At 35.3% G+C, this 18,667-nt stretch overlaps 1 protein-coding gene across 1 annotated transcript in view; it reads left to right on the top strand.

Annotated features, from left to right (window-relative positions):
- AQR (aquarius intron-binding spliceosomal factor) overlaps window positions 1–15,683 on the top strand; it is a 117,688-nt gene extending 102,005 nt beyond the window's left edge. The window contains exons 31-35 of the mRNA XM_003340036.4: window positions 2,881–3,051; window positions 4,905–4,990; window positions 8,543–8,717; window positions 10,829–10,942; window positions 15,195–15,683. Of these exons, the coding sequence (XP_003340084.2) occupies window positions 2,881–3,051; window positions 4,905–4,990; window positions 8,543–8,717; window positions 10,829–10,942; window positions 15,195–15,488 (840 nt within the window). The 3' untranslated portion in view covers window positions 15,489–15,683. The remainder of the gene's footprint in view (window positions 1–2,880; window positions 3,052–4,904; window positions 4,991–8,542; window positions 8,718–10,828; window positions 10,943–15,194) is intronic.
- Window positions 15,684–18,667: the final 2,984 nt, after the last annotated feature.

The following is an 18,667-nucleotide window of genomic DNA, read 5'->3' as shown; positions in this document are numbered from 1 at the left end:
TGTGTCTGTCTGTCAGACTATCCCCATTTCCCTGCCCAGCTCACAAATAAGCCTCTCATCTTATTTCTTAATTCTTAAAAGCAAATATGCCCAGATTGATATATTCAAATAAAAATTGTTCTTCAGAATAGTCTCAGGATACTATATAGTTGTTTAACAGTGCTATAATTTTGTAAATGTTTTGGAGACTTTGCTTTTGGAATTATCTTTTGGAACAGTTTATGACCCCCCCACAAGAAAATTATTCTCATTTGACAGCTACACCTCATTTTTGACCCAAAGCACTATTATTAGACCAGTTTGATCACAGACCTGATTCATCAGATTTGGTTCCAAGTGACTTTGGGCTGGTTCTAAAAATCTGCTTAGCACGCAGAGTCTGAAATTTTGATTTGCTAAGATATTTTGAAGTACTACAGGCTTTGAAGACAGCTCCAAAAAAAAGGACTTCCTGAAATGTTGGTTACCGGTAGTAGTAGAATAAGTACAGACATCTTAGGTGACTACTTTGGGTGGGGTAGCATACATATATTCTCAGGTGTTTGTTTTTTTTAGAAGTCATTGCTTTATTAGTCAAGCATTACATGTAAATTTGTAACTAAGTGAATACTGACATTTTTAGAGCATCTGTCTTTCAAGAATGAAATAAAGCTGTAACCCCTTTTTGAATTTCCACTTTGTCAATTGTTCTAAAAATGTAGACATTTTACAATTAGGATTTAAATGCTAGCATTACCTTGGTTGTTTTTCCATGTCAATTCCCAGCTTGCTCTTTTTTTCCATTTGGAGCATCTTAATTTTTTTTTTTTTAAGTTTGGATTCATGCTTGTATTTTTGTCCATTTTATGAAAAAATTGGAAGAAAAAAAAAAGATTAACCCAAAGGGATGCCTTTTCCCTAGGGCACCTACATATGCGAGTGTATATGCTTCTCATGCCAAAATTATAAGGATATGAGAAATTGGAATGACAAGAGACTATCATATACATTAATTCTTCAAGAACTAATACCAGAGTATTTTTGTTTCTATTATTTTTAAATTTTATTTATTTAAACCCTTATCTTCCATCTTAGAATCAACACTGTGTATTAGTTCCAAGGCAGAGGAGTGGTGAGGGCTAGGCAATGGGGGCTAAGTGACTTCCCCAAGGTCACACAGCTAGGAAGTATCTGAGGTCAAATTTGACCACAGGACCTCTTGTCTCTGGGCCTGGTTCTCAATCCACTGAGCATCCCAGCTGCTCCCTGTTTCTATCATTTTAAATTCAATGATGTCATATCTAACTCATTTTTAGTCATGAATTTATCTTAATTTTTTAAACATGTACTAGTTTTCCCATTTTTTCCCCTCATTTCAATCAAGCTTTAGGCTTGAAAGTATATTGAATTAGATGATAGTAAGTAGTATTGTGAATTGTTACTCATGCTACTGTGGATAATTCAGAACACAGTATATTAGCTTTTGATTGTGGTCTTTTCCCAACTAAACTTTTGAGCAGAATTTTTCATTAGCCATTGGCCTCATCTAGTGATAAGCCTTCCCTTCCACCTTTTCAGGCATCTGACAAAGATAGTAGCTAACATTTTACCATGTTAGCCAAAAGTAAGTAATTTAAAAGCAAACAAAAAAAATAAAGGAAAAAGAGGAACATGAAACATAATTTTCCCCTGAAAAAATTAATGAGTACCCCTAAGTCTCACACTGGGATTTCTCATCTTCACAACCTTAGATAAAAAATACTTTATCATACCCATAGTTCAATTGTAATGTATTTTACTATTAGTCTCTCTGTTAATAAGTGCAGTACCAGGGCCATTAAGTAGTTACTATTTTTTATTCTAATATTACACAAATCTTTATGAAAATTCAGATTTCTATATTCAGTTCCATTAAACAAATGTTAAGTGACTACTGTGTGTAAGAAACAGCATTAAAATTTGATTAATACATGATGGTGGGTATTCATGAAAATCACTTCATATAACAAGATTTTTAATATTTTATGGATAATTGTGTTAGTACCTGTGCTGTCCATCTCTTATCCCTTCTGCTACATGACTAGCCGACCTTTTCTGTATATATATGGCCTGGATTATATCCTTTGCACCACTTATTGCTTAAGAATCATTCTTGGTAATATACTTTGACTTACTTATATCTACCATTATGGCTACATGTTTTAAATTAGCAGGGGTCAGGCTGGAAAATGTAAAGCCACATGAAAAGATCTAGAAATGTTTATCCTGTAGAATAAAATACTTAGCCTTCTGACTATCCAAATAAGAGCCTCTGACTATCCAAAGATCTGTTATGAGAAGAGTGATTAAACTTGCTATGCTTAGTCTCCAAAAGCAGATCTCTAAATGTAGTTGGGACAGGAGTGAGGAAGGTGAAAGGAAGAATTTCACATTCATTCATTCAATCTGCCCTCTTTGTTGAAAGTTTTTTAAGCAAGACTGAAAGACTGTTGGGAGATGCTGTAGCGGGCATCTGATTAGTTGTGTATTGGACTAAATTATCTCTTTGAGAGTATTGTAATGAGTGCTAAATTGGATAACAGGGGACTAGGATTTAACTCTGTTCCTTACTTTCTGTATGAAGTTCAGTGGATCATATAACCCCTATAGGCCTCATTTCTTCATCTTCATCAATGAGGGGTTAAACTAAATGATGCCAGAGTTTCCTTCAAGCCCAAAATCTATGATCCAATCATCCTTTGTAAGGTTATTCCTCAGTTTCACAAAAGTTTCATTGGCTAGTTGATTAACTCTCATTTCTTAAGATCCTACTGAGCATATTATATGTAATTATCCCATTCTTCCAAAAAGTTTAAAAATGAGAAAGAAACTTATTCGTGACTGGATTTGTTTATTTTGCAGAACCTTGGGGAGGCTGAATATGTAGTAGCACTTTTTATGTACATGTGCCTACTTGGTTACCCTGCAGATAAGATCAGTATTCTAACAACATATAATGGACAGAAGCATCTCATTCGGGATATAATTAATCAGCGTTGTGGGAGCAACCCATTGATTGGAAGGCCAAATAAGGTATTTTTTCATTAAGAAAAGAAGAGCTATAACCATTATGTCAGGGAAATGTGTATATATGTGGAGTGGATGGGAGAAATATTCAGAATTGCCATTTATCTAAGAATTAATTAATGTTTTTCTAGTTGGTTTCTCTTGCTATTGTTTTCTCTCTTCAGTTCTACTAATGAGTAAAAGAGCATTTATCAATTGCTTATTTGTGAATACCTCCCCCAACTTCCTACCAATAAGTAATGAGTCAATCAGTAATCAAATAAATAATCTTTTCATAGTCCCCATATTTGCATTACTAAATTGAAGATTTATTTTGGAGAATGTCAGTAACACTCATTTCTTAACGTTTTGTAATTGGTGATGAACCAAAATTCTGTACTTACCTGTTTTGCAAGAAAATTATCCAATTTTGTACTTTTGGGGCAAGTGTTTCACTCCCTAAGATAAGAACAGTGTAGGTTGAAGGATAAGGGACATATAAAATACAGTATTATTAAAGAGTTAATCTGATACAAGGATTTAGCAAATAGACTTTGTAGCTATTTCCATTTTCAAATACAGATGTAGTTATTAATTAAACAATCCATATCACATCCCTAGAAAGTTTTATTCTCACTTTATAAAAAGGAAAGTTCTTTTTTTTTTTTAAACCCTTACCTTCCGTCTTGGAGTCAATACTGTGTATTGGCTCCAAGGCAGAAGAGTGGTAAGGGCTAGACAATGGGGGTCAAGTGACTTGCCCAGGGTCACACAGCTAGGAAGTGGCTGAGGCCGGATTTGAACCTAGGACCTCCCGTCTCTAGGCCTGGTTCTCAATCCACTGAGCTACCCAGCTGCCCCCAAAAAGGAAAGTTCTTAATAAGACCTACCATCCCATATAAATCACTGTCAACATATAGGATTTGGTTTCTGACTTTCCTCTATTCAGTCTGACATAGCTTGCTAAATAAAACATAATTTGGAGAACTATTTGGGTTAAATCTTCTCTCTCTGTATGTTAATACATCTAATATAATTATAAAAGGAAACTACAAATTATAAGGGTTTGGATCACTCAGAAAATTTAGTGTGATAAAGATTGTTTAATTGTATGCTCATTTTGGAGTCTTCAAGGCATAAGTAGGCTTAACTTCCTTGTTTTAAAAAACGGGAAAGATCTTAGTATTTGTAATGCTGCTCCTTAGTTATATATATCCTAATTGAAAATTATTTGGCTTTCAGATTACTCAGTGATGGCTTACTTTTCAAAATAAGAAGTGAATGAAGAAAATCCATTTGTTTTAAAGATTGATAAATAACTTCTAGGCTCTGGACAAATGTGGACATGATGAATAGAATTGAGGGTGGTGATGAAAAGTTTTAAAAGAGAGTGTTAGTTTAAGTTAATAGAGAAACAGTGGAGATGCTATGCTAAATATAAATATTTAGATTAGGATTAGCCATCTGGATTTGACGTGGACATTGATGGGAAACTAGTGAATAGGCTCCTAGTTTGTAATATTTTTGAAGTGAGACATATTCAAAATACTGTATATCTGGAATATTATTATTTAGCATTATTGTACTAAAATCTTACCCCAGGCTTCCTTGGGCTTCAGATAGCCTAATGTCAATGTATTCCATTAGAATTAAAGTAAACCCTCAGAAAGCAATAGAATAATAAGTATCAAGGCTTTCCTTAAGCATATGTAATCATTCTCCAAATTGCAATGTTCCTTAGCTTCATTGATTCTGGCTACCCTAAGTGGTGATGAGAATGTTCAGAATGATTCTTTAGATAATATTTACTGATAATCTGAAGAAATTACTTTATTTTTTATTATGATTTCAAAGAGTACATGCTGATTTCCCTTTTCTAGGTAACAACAGTCGACAGATTTCAAGGTCAGCAAAATGACTATATTCTGCTTTCTCTTGTACGAACTAGAGCAGTAGGCCACCTGAGGTATGTAAGAAAATAATCTAATTAAAGCATTGAGTTCATATTTCTATTGCAATCATGTCTTTTTTGAAGTTTTCTAGTTGGATAATTTAATTGCTATACATTAAAAGATAAAAAGAGTAATAGAATTGTGTATTTAATTGTGATGGCAAGCCTTAGTTCCAGTCATTGAAATGAATTAAAATACGATTCCTTATATGGCTATTGGTTTTCTACCTACCCAGTCTCTTGGTATTTTAACAGTGCATCATTTAAAAATACATATGTAGTTATGTCATAATATCCTTATTTGAAAGTTTGATAATAGCTCAAAAATTAAGGAGCTAAGTGATGGAAAAAAATCTGTTTATGAAAGTTTTTAATTAAGTGTGTGAGCTGTGGCTGGCCTTGGTTCCTTATTTCCCCCTACCCTCCACCCCCATTCCACCCCAGAATATTTCAGCTTCAGTGTTAAAGGATAAAGAACCATTTGCCTTCCTAGGATTAATAATTGTCAAAACAAACCATAAGCTATTTTTATCATTTATTGTGATGTATTTATGTGTTAGAGATTCATGGGAATAGTATCTTCTTATTATGAGGCAGCAATTTGGTATATATAAACCTCCATCTCAAATGACTTACCAGTAAAACTAAGAATTCTTTTTATTATTTTGTTTGATGCATATTGAAAGTCCATACTTAAAAATAAAATCAAGCTCCCATAGAGTTACCACGGTAGTCAAGATCTGTTTAGGGCTTAACCTAGTAATCAGGTCCCATTAGTCTGATAACATTTTATGTAAGGGTAGGTAAAAATGCTGTTTCAAGAAATTGCTTCAAGTCCTTACTATTTTTAAACACAGGTTGTTCCTGCTTTTATTTTTCATGAGGATAAATGAGACAGGCTTTTCCACTCTACGTGGAGGGTGGGGGTGGGGTAGGGGTAGGTAGATAGGTAGGTAGGTAGGTAGGTAGGTAGGTAAGTAAGTAGGTGTTTTGTGCTTCAAGTAAAAGGAGCTTGTTGACTAAAATCTTAATGGATTGATCTTTATAGTTTTCTGTGCTGAGTTCTGTGAGGTTCTTCACAGGATGGTCACACAGAACCAGTAAGTGTTTGAGACCAGATTTGAACTTGGGATGAGGAATCTTTCTGACTCCAGGCACAACACTCTATCTCCTATACCACCTAGATGCATCTTAAGTTGTCTGTGAATCTCTATTTGGCTACCTTCTTCTTATCTACTTTCCTAGGAAAGCTACTAATTGGAACATGATTGCTATAAAAGATTTTTTTTAAAATGTGATTTCAGTTTTTTCTTACATTAGTATGCCCTAAATCATAGCTTTAAATGATGGATGATTAAATAGTTTACTAAAATGTTCTTTTGAAAGATCAGCTTTCTCTTTTCCTTTTTGCTTTCAGTCTGTAAAGGAAGATATAATTTAGAATGGTATTCATTATTTTATTTATCTAGTTGTCCCTGTTAGATTGGTCACTAACCGCCATCAACTTTCAAAAAACCTTTTTCAGTTTAGAAATTGAAAATGAAAGTTGAAGCTAAAGAAAAATAATTAGCTAATTAGTTGGGAAGAAAATAATGTTTGCAAATTTAATAAGTCTTATAGTCATAAATCAATTAATGTGCTTTATCTCTGACTATTTTTTTATTTACAAGAAGGAAAAATACAATTTTTGTAATTATTATCGATTTAAAAAAATTAACCCCTGAAATAAAAAGAGGAGACCTATCTCTTGCTTTCCCCACTCTTTGACCCTTGCAATGATACCATCTTCTTCACTTAGGGCACACTAAAGGGATGGCACCCTGCCTTGTACTAGTCTCTTTTCCAAAAACCTGTTATAAGATTGGATGGTGCTCTTTGTGAGCCAGAGAAGTAGGGAATTCTGGCTGTTCTTCCAACATCCATTGCTCATGCCCTTAAATTCATTTGGAAGGACCAAACAGCTTTAAATAGAAGTGGTTGGCCCAGAGTAAAGCAGTGAGACATTTTTTGTGATGGTTCATGTATTGGAATTATACCAGGATTGTGCTTTCTTGTTTGCCTTTTCTGTGGAGTTAAAGTGACTTTAATGATTTGTTTGAAGACTAGGAAAGTGGCCACTTCCTGGCTGTAGGATAGTGTCAGGTAGTTCCACATATATTCTGGCTAGCCTTTATCTTTCCTTTTAGAATATATCCAAAACAGATATCTCTGTTTAATGCAGACCCATCTGTGTGTTGTCTTAAGTCCCTCATTCCAAAATTGTGCCTGTCAGGGTAAATCGATGAGTAGGGTTGCTATGATGATTTTAAAATTTTTGTTTGAATTGTAATTGCCTAAACAGAGCTTCTCTTTCTTTTTCTTTCTTTTTCATTTTTTTTTAAATTCCTTTTCTTATCTAGTAAAGGTACTTAGAGGGAAATAGAAAGAATGAAAAATAATGAAACATCATTCCAGACCAGTTATAAATTGTTGGAAGTTAAGATTGTATTCTTCCCCTTCCAGATTTAAGCAATGCTTTAATTATATAAGTGTATTAAGCAAAGACTAGAATATGGAAAGTTAGGGTAGAATTTTCTATTTTGTTCCACTGTGTATGTGGCCAAACGCTTCTAGCAGTGTAGGAGATAATTGAGGACCTTGTTTCATACTCCTTTCTATCTGACATAGGCCACAGACAGAGACTTAACATTCTATGATATGAAGTTTTTACTAGCTTATACTATTTCCCTTATTACATTCAAATGAGAAATCTTGAGCCACTATTTCTCATCTTTGCAGGGTAGTCAAAAATCCAAATAGTCACAGAAAAGCAATAGAAAAATGAACTTTGACCAAATACTCAAATAATCCTGAAAGGCATAACTATAGAATCTCTCTTAATTCACCATTTGAAAATGGAGAACCTACCAAAATTGTCCTTTGTTGTTGAAACCAAAATGATCTCTTCCAATCAAAACAAATGTTTCTGTGGTAGGGAACAACTATGGACTATACTCTTTCAATATAGTGGATGAGTTGATTTAGTCTGTGTTTTGTTTTTCATTTTATAATTCATAAATAATTTACAGATCTTCCAAAATTCATGTTTAGAACTTGAAATTATATCAGTGGTTGTTAAGGAAACAAACTAAGCTGGGTCTACACACAGATGGGTCACAGCATGGCCAGACCTTTGAGCTGACCATTCTGAATTGGCAGCATGTTTGAATCAGTCGTGGGGACTATACCGATGGGACAATGCAAAACGAAATTGTATGGTTTTGCTACAATGCAGACCAATTGCTTTGACTTTTATATCAGTGAAACTATTTATTTCTCTTATGAAGCAGCCTGATTTATTCCCTAGAGATAGAAGTCAGTAGCAAAACTTGTCTTGCTTTAGTTCGTGGTTTTATTAAAATATGGTTAACTGTGAAGCACTGTGACATATTTCCCTCACTAGAGTTCAGTGACTTAGGTTTTGTCATGCCCTAATGAGGAAGATTATAGGCAACATGTTAAAAAGGCATGTACAAGAATATAGCAATAATATTAAAATGTATTCCTTCTTTTTTCTGTTTTCCAAAGGGATGTTCGTCGTTTAGTGGTGGCCATGTCAAGAGCCAGACTTGGGCTTTATATTTTTGCAAGAGTGTCTCTCTTCCAGAACTGCTTTGAACTAACTCCAGCTTTTAACCAACTCACGGCTCGCCCACTTCATTTACAAATAATTCCAACAGAGCATTTCCCTACCACCAGAAAGGTATATATATATTATTTCATTTCTGATTTAGGTTATTAAATAATCTAAATAACATATGTAGATTTTTCTTCCCCACTTTTCCCGTTTTAAACATTATTTATTAAGGTGAACAAATATTCTTTGAGATGTCTAAAGAAATACAAGTCATTCCTCATTCCTGAGGAGCTCATTATCTAGTGCAGTTGTCAAAATGTCTACTAATGGGACAGCAATCACCATTTCCAAACATTAGTAGCCATGTAAATATAGATGTTTAGTATATGAATGTAGAGAAGAAGAAAGGAGTGATATGAGGATAGCAGATGTTATAAATTAGACTTCCTCAGAAGAAGTGGCTTTTGAGCCAGGACTGAAATTATTGGAGGGCAGGTAGTTGGGTGGACTCAGTGAATTGAGAGCCAGGTCTGGAAACAAGAGGTCCTGGGTTCAAATTTGGCCTCAGATACTTCCCAGCTGTGTGACCCTGGCCAAGTCACTTAACTCCCCATTGCCTAGCCCTTACCACTCTTCTGCCTTGGAACCAATACACAGTATTGGTTTTAAGATGGAAGGTAAGGGCTTTTTAAAAAAAAAGAAGAAAGAAATTATTGGAGGGCCATTCCTGATTGGGAATGAGCATATGCAAAAAAAGACATTTGTTCTAAATAGAATTGCAGAAGAGGGAAGAGATGAATAAATGGTATGGTCTATTTGTTCCTCAGGTTTGAATTATATTTTTGTAATTATATTGGTATGATCCTTTTGTTTTTTTAATTGCCTGTTTTGAAGGCTGCCTGAAGCAGAGCACCTAGTAAATAACTTGCATGCTCTTTGCACATGAGATATTATGCCCAGAGCAGAAAATGATCTTCAATCAAAAGAATGTCTGCTAATGTGCTGAATAACCATATACCCTTGGCAATTCTGAGAAATGTCGTTGAATCTGATAAATACTCCCATTTTGACATGCTCTGAATTATTTATAAGTTGTTTTTGTTATATTTGTAGTGCTTGTTTTCTTTGAACGTGTGGTAGTCCACATAGGCCCATAGAATTAGAATTGAGAGGGACCTCAGAAGTCAACATAGTCCATTTAGAACTTTCCAGACCTTGAATGCTAATACTGCTTCAATCTAGTCTCATAAAATGTTTTCTTTCCCTGATTTGATTTTATCTGTATGTTTTTCTTTTATATTGCATACAATGCATGGGAGGTGGTCCCCATGATCATCATTCTGAAATGACAGAACTGATTAGATCTTATTAGTGAATCATTATAGAAAAATGGAGAGTATGGATAGAGTTTTGTCTGGTATGATTTAAGTCAATGATGTCAAACACACAGCTGCAGTATGTGACCCACCACATTCTTGAGTGTGGCCTGAACTAGATTAAAGTATTAGGATATATTTAATAAAATGAACAAAAGTACAATAAAACATAGATGATAGGGAGAAGCTGGGTAGCTCAGTGGATTGAGAGCCAGGCCTAGAGACAGGAGGTCCTAGGTTCAAATCTGGCCACAGACACTTCCTAGCTATGAACCCTAGGTAAGTCACTTAACCCCCATTGCTTAGCCCTTATCGTTCTTCTGCCTTGGAACCAATACACAGTATTGACTCCAAGATGGAAGGTAAGGGTTTAAAAAAAAATAGATGATAATATATTTTAAATCTAAGTCAATAATGTGACCTGCACAGATTAATGGTCCCTGTTTCTATTTAAGCATTATCCCACTGGTTTAGAAAGAGCCTTTATGAATTTCTCTGCTCCTTTTTTGTTTCTTCTCTCTCTTTTGTCCCAAGTTAATTTCGAATAGTTTTGTTTGAATAGATATTACAATACCTGTTTTAAACTTATGGTGATTTTGTTTTATGGATGAAACAAAATTAATTGATTTTCAGTGTTTCAAGGATGTTAAAAGCCATTGAGCAGAGTTTTCTTTGAAACTTTTGCTAATTTGAAATTTTAGTTACAACCCATAAGATGCTTATTGGATATGCTGATCTCCTTCCTTTGACCTTTTTTTCTTATATCCCCTCTGAATTTTCACACATTGTGAGTAAGGGGGCATTATTGTGCCCATTTTATTGCTCCTCTGTTATTAACATTCCTTTTTCTTCCCTTTCTAGAATGGAGAGAAGCCATCTCACCCTGTGCAGATGATAAAAAATATGCCTCAGATGGCAAACTTTGTGTACAACATGTACATGCTTATGATCCAGAGTACACATCATTATAATCAGGTGAGGTAACTGGAGCCTGCTTTTCTTTAGACAAAAGGGTATTCTTTAAGGCAGAGTAAATTTTTATAGTCTGTAAGGTACTTGATCCTTTCAGGAAAGAACTAAATTCACACAGGATAGTGTTGGTTTTTAATTCTTTAGAGTTTTGATTATCTGTTCCTTTAGGATTTCCTACTAATAAAGGTTCAATAAAATGATAGGTTACAGATTTACAATAATAGATACCTCTAGGTGTCTTAAAGAGAGGATACTTTATAATACTTCTTTTAAATAAATATAAGATTACATTCTTTAGAAGATCAGATTCTTCTAAATACTTTATAATAAGTTTTAGTGCCCTTGAAAACATTCTGAATTCACTATTTATGATCAAAGAATTTTTAAAATTACTATTGTTTCTCTATCCCATGGGTAGATTTTGTGGGGGCATAAATGAATGGAGAGCAGACTTTAGGGCCAAGGAAACTTGGATCAAAGTCTCACCTCTGACTGACCAGGCAAGTTACCTTATGCCTCAGTGCCTAGGTAACTCTAAAACTAAGAAATTTCAAAAATAGTTGCTATTCTATGGTGTGAGGTTTTGTTACTGAAAGTTCTATATGCCAGTGAAATTATGGGTTTGGGCTCCTCCCTACCCTCTTCATGTTTATGACACATTAGCAGAATTAAACATAGATAATAATTATATAGCATGTTAGGGTTTGCATAGTTTGCAAAGCACATGTCTGTGTAAAGGTGAAAATTAAATGGTTGGACAATAAACTTTATGAAATGATATGGTCACCAATATTTATTATATCTTGAGTCAGAAATTTATTTACAAGTATTTATAAATAGAGAGGAAACAAAATAAAAATAAAGAAAGAAAGAAATAAAGAAGAGAAATGTGAGGGGGATAGAGAACTTTGCTATCCTGTCAACTTAAATGTTTTGCCCCAGGTCTGCTTAATCCAGGCAGAGATTAATTAGCTCTCAACCAGGAAGGGTGCTGGTGAGTAACCACTAGGCCTCCTCCAAGATGGAAGCTAGTCTCTTAGGAAACTAGGAAAGTAGTCAGCCCTTTATTCACTCAACAAAGTAGTCCAGGGATCAGAATCTTAAGTTGAAGCTGAACTCTTAAGTCCACGATCCAAGCCACAGTCTCCAGCAAAAGTTCCCTCCAAGACTATCCCCAGTTAGAAGACTGTCTCCAGCAGACAATCTCTTCAGACTATTTTCTCAAAGACCATCTTTGAACAGACCCATCTGTTCTGAGGGAGTTCGGCCTTGCTTTTATGGTGACGTCTTGTCTCCCCTTTTCACTGCCAATCACGGTTTCCAAATTGTCTAGCACTGCCCGGGGGGCAGTGTCTGTGGGATTGACTTCTCACCTTTTGAAGGTCAATTTCTCATCAAAAAGGTTTACAGTTTCCTGATTGAACAGTTTCTGAGGGTGTGAACTCTTGTGTCAACTCTTAAAAGAATTCATAAGTTTCTGACTGAGTTTTTTAAAAAAGGGTGGAGCTCTCCATATATTTTGCTGGCTTCTCACCTAGCACTAAGTAGCCTGCTCAATCTTTTGTTGATTCAATTTAAAAGATAGACAAAGGAGAGTTAATCCTGTCTTCAGTCTAGTGAGGTACTAAGTAGGGGTACTTAAATTAATGTTAACCAAAATGTCAACTCCAACTAGGCAAAGGGAATAAAGAATAAAAGCCACTTTTTCATAAATGTAAACTCAGAATAGACAAAGAGAAACAGAGAATTCCCTTTCACATCTGTTTCCCCTGATGGCCCTGGAGATAGTGTGGCATGATGTAGTATGTAGAGTGGCCTCAGCATCAGGAAGATTTGGTTCAAGTTTAGTTTCCTATCATTAACTGACTGTGTAACCAACCAGTCAGTGCCCAAGTTGTTTTCTACAAATCAATGAACTGTTGATGATCTCCATTGGTAGGGGAAATGTCTTCTTAGAACTCTCTGCACTGATGAAATCATGAATAATACAAATAGGATCAAGGAGGACTAAAAGCCAAAGGAACCCCCAGAGACTTCTACTTTTACAAGAGAGGAAACCAGCCCAGGGAAGTTAAGTAACTTCCCCAAGGTTTCACAGGAAGAGGCAGACCTGAGATTTGAACTCAGATCCTCTGATTCTATAGCCAATAAGTGCTCTTTCTAGTTCTCTTTTCTGAGCCTCTACTGCCTGTACTTACTGTCCCCCCAGGCTCCTCAAAAAAGCTTTGAGGAAATGCCTTTGTAAAAGATGAAGTGTAATATTAGCTTTGTTTCCATAAACATACAAAAAAACAAACAAACACAGAATTGCTTGCATGAGGACTGGATCAAGTTTTTAAAAAGTAGATACTAAATCTTTTAACTTAACAAACTCTGTCAAGATAGCTTCAGGATTATTTTTTAGAAATTCTTAGGAAGTAGATTTTCCCAGGAAGCAAATGTGGCTGTATAGAACAGGTCTAAAAAAACAAATATTTGCGAAAGGATGTTAGAAGTATTGTTGATGGAAATTTCATGCCTTTTGGAATATTTGAGGATGAGAATTACAAAAGCAGGCACTATTGACCCTAGTTAGGGCTAACACCATTCTTGGGTATTTTTCCCAGCCAGTGTTCATCAGTGACTCTGCATACTTTTCAGTACTTCGGTTTTGATGTCCTTAAAAAAAGAAGCCATTCCAGTTGTAAAAATTAATTAGGAACAATATTCAAGTAAAATTATTTTCTTCTAAACCAAGTTGTATACAAAATATCACTGATAATAGGCTTTTAACTTGATATGTATGAATTCATGGTGCCCAGTCCTTTATTGTTACTTAGTTGTTTGTTATTGTCAAGGCCTTCCTATAGTCACTATTTAAATTGAAAAGGACAATCCACATAGCCACATTCTGTTGAAAACCACAGAGAAATGGCCATTTTATTGATTGTAAAGCAAGGGGGTTCTTAACTTTTTCTATGTTGTGAACCCCTTTGGCACTGATGAACCCTTTAAGGAAATGCTAAATTCCAGTGAGATGTTTGCAAAATAAAGTTATAATACTTTTCATATCTAAAATCATAAACCCTTTGAAATCTGTCCTTGGATGTTCTTAGACTTTGAGGTTAAAAACCCCTAATGTAAAAGGAAGTACTTTGGGATGGTGGGAGTCAATCTAGAGCCTCAGTAAGGAAATGGGTTATTAGAAATGACAAAGCATTTGGACTTATAGTGTCCATATGAAAAAGCTGCTCTTATTCCTGCTATCTCTTTGTCCCTCTTTCCTCTTCCCATCCTCTAATGAGGTTAATTATTGTGGTTTACAAAATGCTTTCCTCACTTCTGAGGTCAGGTAGTCTTTCTGTCTTTCAAATGAAGAAACTGAGGTGAAGTGCCTGCTTGTGGCCTAACAGCTAAGTGTCAGAGCCAAGATCCAAACTTTAGCATTCTGGCACTGAAGTCCAGTACTCTTTCTATAATTAATGCTGCCTCCTTTCTTATTGCTTCAGTTCAGCAAATATTATTGGGAACAAGGTGCCACTATTATGTGCTAGGCTGTGGCAGGTGTAAAGTTTAAAATTGCTATCCAATAATTCCAAATATTGTATTTTATAAAGTTTATTAATAATCACTTGAAGTAGAAGAAATAAAAAGAACAAAAAGTAAAATCTAAGTAGAAAATATCTGAGTAAAATTCTCCTGCACTCACCTCACCCCACCTCCGCAGATGCATTTCAGGGAAAAGAGAGAGGGCAGAGCTACACTCACAACTTTATCTCCAAAATGTAGGGACATAATGTGAGAATGAAGATGGGAAGCTGGGAAAGAGAGTTCTGGGGAGCAAAATTCTAATTATACACAGGCATTTTCTTTAATGAAGATCCAATCTTGTCTTCACATACTATTTTGTTTGCTTAGGGGCAGCAATGATAGAGTAGGAAGAGTTTGGAGTTTGAAGACCAGTGACCTGGGTTAGAATCCTGGTTTTGCCTCTTCCTGACCTTGGACAAATCATTTCACTCCTCCAAGCCTCAGTTTCCTCACATGTAAAATCAGTTAGATTTGTTGACTTCCAAGGACTCTATCTAGCTCTAAATCTAGTATCCTGTGATTTTGATATTTGGAATCAGAGAAGCCCAGGTACTTGGCACTAGAAGAGATCTGGAATAAACAAGATTAGTAATCAGAGAAAAAAATGTGACTGGAAATTAAGGTATGTAAAGAATGATTTTCTTTTTGAAATTTCAAGATGCTGAAATATTTTCTTCTTTCTCAGGCTTTGTTACCTCCACCAGCTATGGTAGAAGAAAATGAAACCGTTCAAAGTACAGAAATGGAAACGGAAACTGAATTTGAACCTATCTATCTACCATCAGAGGTTGCCCCTCCAATGGCTGAGACTATTCCCACAATTACAGAGGCTATTTCCACCTCAGAGACTACCACAGCAACATCAGAGGCTATCCCAGCAACATCAGAAGGCATAAAGACAGATTCCACACCTAATCCAGGAGAGGTTCCATTCCTTTCTGCAGAAGTCACACCCACACAAGCAGAGAATAATCAGTAAACCTGACGTCCACATTTGAAAGGAACACTCATTCATTGTCGAGTATGATATTATTTTCTGCTTCCATGTTTGCCTTCCTACTTTGAGAAGACTGATTTAATATTGAATTCCTATTATTGCTACTTGCTGGTGTATATGTTTTTTTTTGGTTTTTACTATTCCTAATGTTAGGATCCATTAAAAAATTATTTTGCAGTCTTGTTTCACTTATTAACTCTCACTGAGGGTAACTCAAACTAACAATCTAAGACAGAAAGAAAGCACATTGAAAATAAATGACAAAAAAACCAAGTATGTGTCAAAATGTGGGAGAAAATTCCTTCTCTTCCCAAGACTCAAATGAATTTGTGATCCTCTTTGGTTTGAAACTTCCAAAGATGCAGATTGTAACCCATCATATATATATATATGAGAAAGACAGTTCAGATGGACAATGAACAAGATATAGAGCCAGTCCATCATATATATATGGACCATCTTGTTCATTTATATGTATGTTAAAATCTGGGCAATAGACAATTTTTATCTACTTGACTTTGCTTGTGTGGATAGACACACACACTTTTACAATATAAATCCCTTCCAGGAGGCTTAGTAGGGTTCTAGAATTCAACGCCAGACAAGTACAATATCATCCATAAATAGAAGCATTTGTAGGCCCTCACTGTCCAAAGGAGTTCCTCTTTGACCTGGAGTGTCTACTGGACTTCCTCCATCACAATGGCAAATAACTTTGGCAAGCATACATTTCTTTGTTTCATGACTTACCTGATGTTATTAACAGAGGCTCATTTAACAGGGTTATTTCTGTTATGTAGTCTATGGAGTCTTGAATGGTTGTGCTGTAAGATAAAAGGATCTGTAAGTAAGTGTTTTATTATCCTGAATTGGAGCCCTTTGTCAAGTTTATAGTAAGCATAATGGGATCTAATATTATTTATATATTTTTAGTTAATTTTGAAATTAGAAAGATGTGGTCCGTTCACTATTTCTTTCAGAAGCCTTCTTGTTCCCTACTAATACCCTCCAAAATGGTTTGATCAGTTCACAATTCTATTAGCAGTCTAAAGTACCATTTTCATCGCATCGCCTTTTCCTTTTATTATGTCTAGAATAGTCACTTTGATTTTTACCTATTCAATTTCTACCTAGCCTTCAGGTTCTATCTTAAGCCCTTCCACTCCTATAAAGGCTTTTAAACCATCTTACCCACATGAATCTCTCCTTTTTCTTACTTTTTAGAAAACTCTCATCTTTTATCATATTTTAATACTTTGATTATAATTCCTCATGATTTTTTTAAGATTTCATGAAAAATGTTTGAGAAGAAGGATGTGGTCCAGCTGTGCAGGGTGTCCCAAACGTCATAGTGCAATTTTAAGTTAATTAAAATGTGTGCTCATCAAATATTTAGAATTTAATTGGTGGATTAAGAAAGAGCTAACTCTCCTCCAGGGGCAGCCAGGTAGCATAGTTAATACAACACTGGTCTTGGAATCAGTGAGATGTTCATGAGTTCAAGTCCAACCTCAGACACTTAGTGTGAGCCTGGGCAAGTCATTTAACTGTTTGCCTCAGTTTCCTCATCTGGAAATGAATTGGAGAAGGAAATGACAAAGCACTCCAGTATCTTTGCCAAGAGAATTCCAAATGGGGTCATGAAAAGTTAGACACAATTAAAATGACTCAACAATCAACAACAATCCTACAAGGAGATTTGTTTAGGAGACTAGGTGGATAGAGGGCTTGAAATCTAGAAGAACTGAATCAAATCCTTCCTCAGGCACTCATGAGCAGTGCAGCCGTGGCCCAGGGTCTAACCGAAAGTCAGAGATGAGACTTGAACCGAGGTCATCCTGACTCCCAAGTCTGTCTCTCTACTGGCTTCAACACCTTCCTCACATTACATAGATTACATTCAACATACCAGTCCAGCATTTTTTTCCAGTTACAAATGTGCTAAAATGAGAGGCTCCGATAAGTAGCTTAAAATGTAAACCCATCTAAGATTTGGTCATGTTGGCTTTTCATGTTTATATTTCCCAGTTAGTTTAGGGAAAAGTTATCACAGACAGGGAAAGTACTGATTTAATGGGAAGATGAGAAAAAAAGTGATGGAATGATGAGATAAGTGAAATACTGAGAAACCTACACAGGATAAATCCAAGGTCCAGAGGGTATGTGGGAGGGAGCTTTTTCTATCAGGATTGAACTGGTTATAGTCTGTTACATAATTTCACCGATTACAAGAATTTGAAAGCAGGTGTTTGAGCATTTCTATGAGGCAGAGGCCCAGCAAAATGATTTTCATTGGTCAGAAGAGTATCTGGATAGACAAAGTTGAAAAGCAGCTTTAAAGTAATACTGTTTTTCCTGGAAAAAGATTGATTTCTCTGTCTGCCCTTTAGGGAAAGGGATCATGATACCTGCAACCAAAACAAAGAAACCAGTAATCTTCTTCATTAAATAAGCCTTTTTTTTTCCCTTCAGTAATACAGATTACTGTTTAGCTGATCCAAGATGTTTCCACATCTTTCACTGATTTGCAGTTATTGATTTTTGTTAAAGTAATACTGGCTGAGTTATTTTTAAATTATTACTAGTAGGACCAATGGGGCTTGTTGGAGTATATAAGGAATTCAATTTCAATTAAAGAGCCATGTTTAATCAAATTAAATAGTACAGGGCCTGCAGCCAATGTGGGACAAATTCTGATGAGGATTGGTACAGTTTTCCAAGGCATTTTCCATGAGCAAGCATATTTGTAAACATCTCGAGATTTTTTAGAATTAAAACATGCATTTTATAAAAATATATTAATTTTTGCAAGCTCAGCCAATTAAGAAATTTGTGTTCATGTTCAAAGGGCATATTTTCCACCTCTTCCAATTAGGATATTTTGCATTTTTGTATCACCCTCAGTGCCTTATCCATAGGCAGAACTTAAGCTATTAGTTAAGATTGGATGACAGCCTTGAGCAATTGAGAAATTTTGATGGGACGAGAAGTTAGCACTTCTAAAAACTTCTCTCTTCAAACAGAGTAGTGTCTATTAGGAAGATTCTTAAATTTGATTGAAGAAAGATGCAAACTGAATGATATTCACAGATTTCAAAAGAATGACAACCTGAATGCCCAGGTGTTCTAAGAGCTCAGTGTCCTGTGGATTAGTAATCTCA

Source organism: Monodelphis domestica, chromosome 1 (assembly GCF_027887165.1).
Source record: "Monodelphis domestica isolate mMonDom1 chromosome 1, mMonDom1.pri, whole genome shotgun sequence".
Classification (NCBI taxonomy): Eukaryota; Metazoa; Chordata; class Mammalia; order Didelphimorphia; family Didelphidae; genus Monodelphis; species Monodelphis domestica.
Note: the sequence above shows the minus strand (reverse complement) of the source record. Positions and strands in the feature narration are given on the sequence as shown.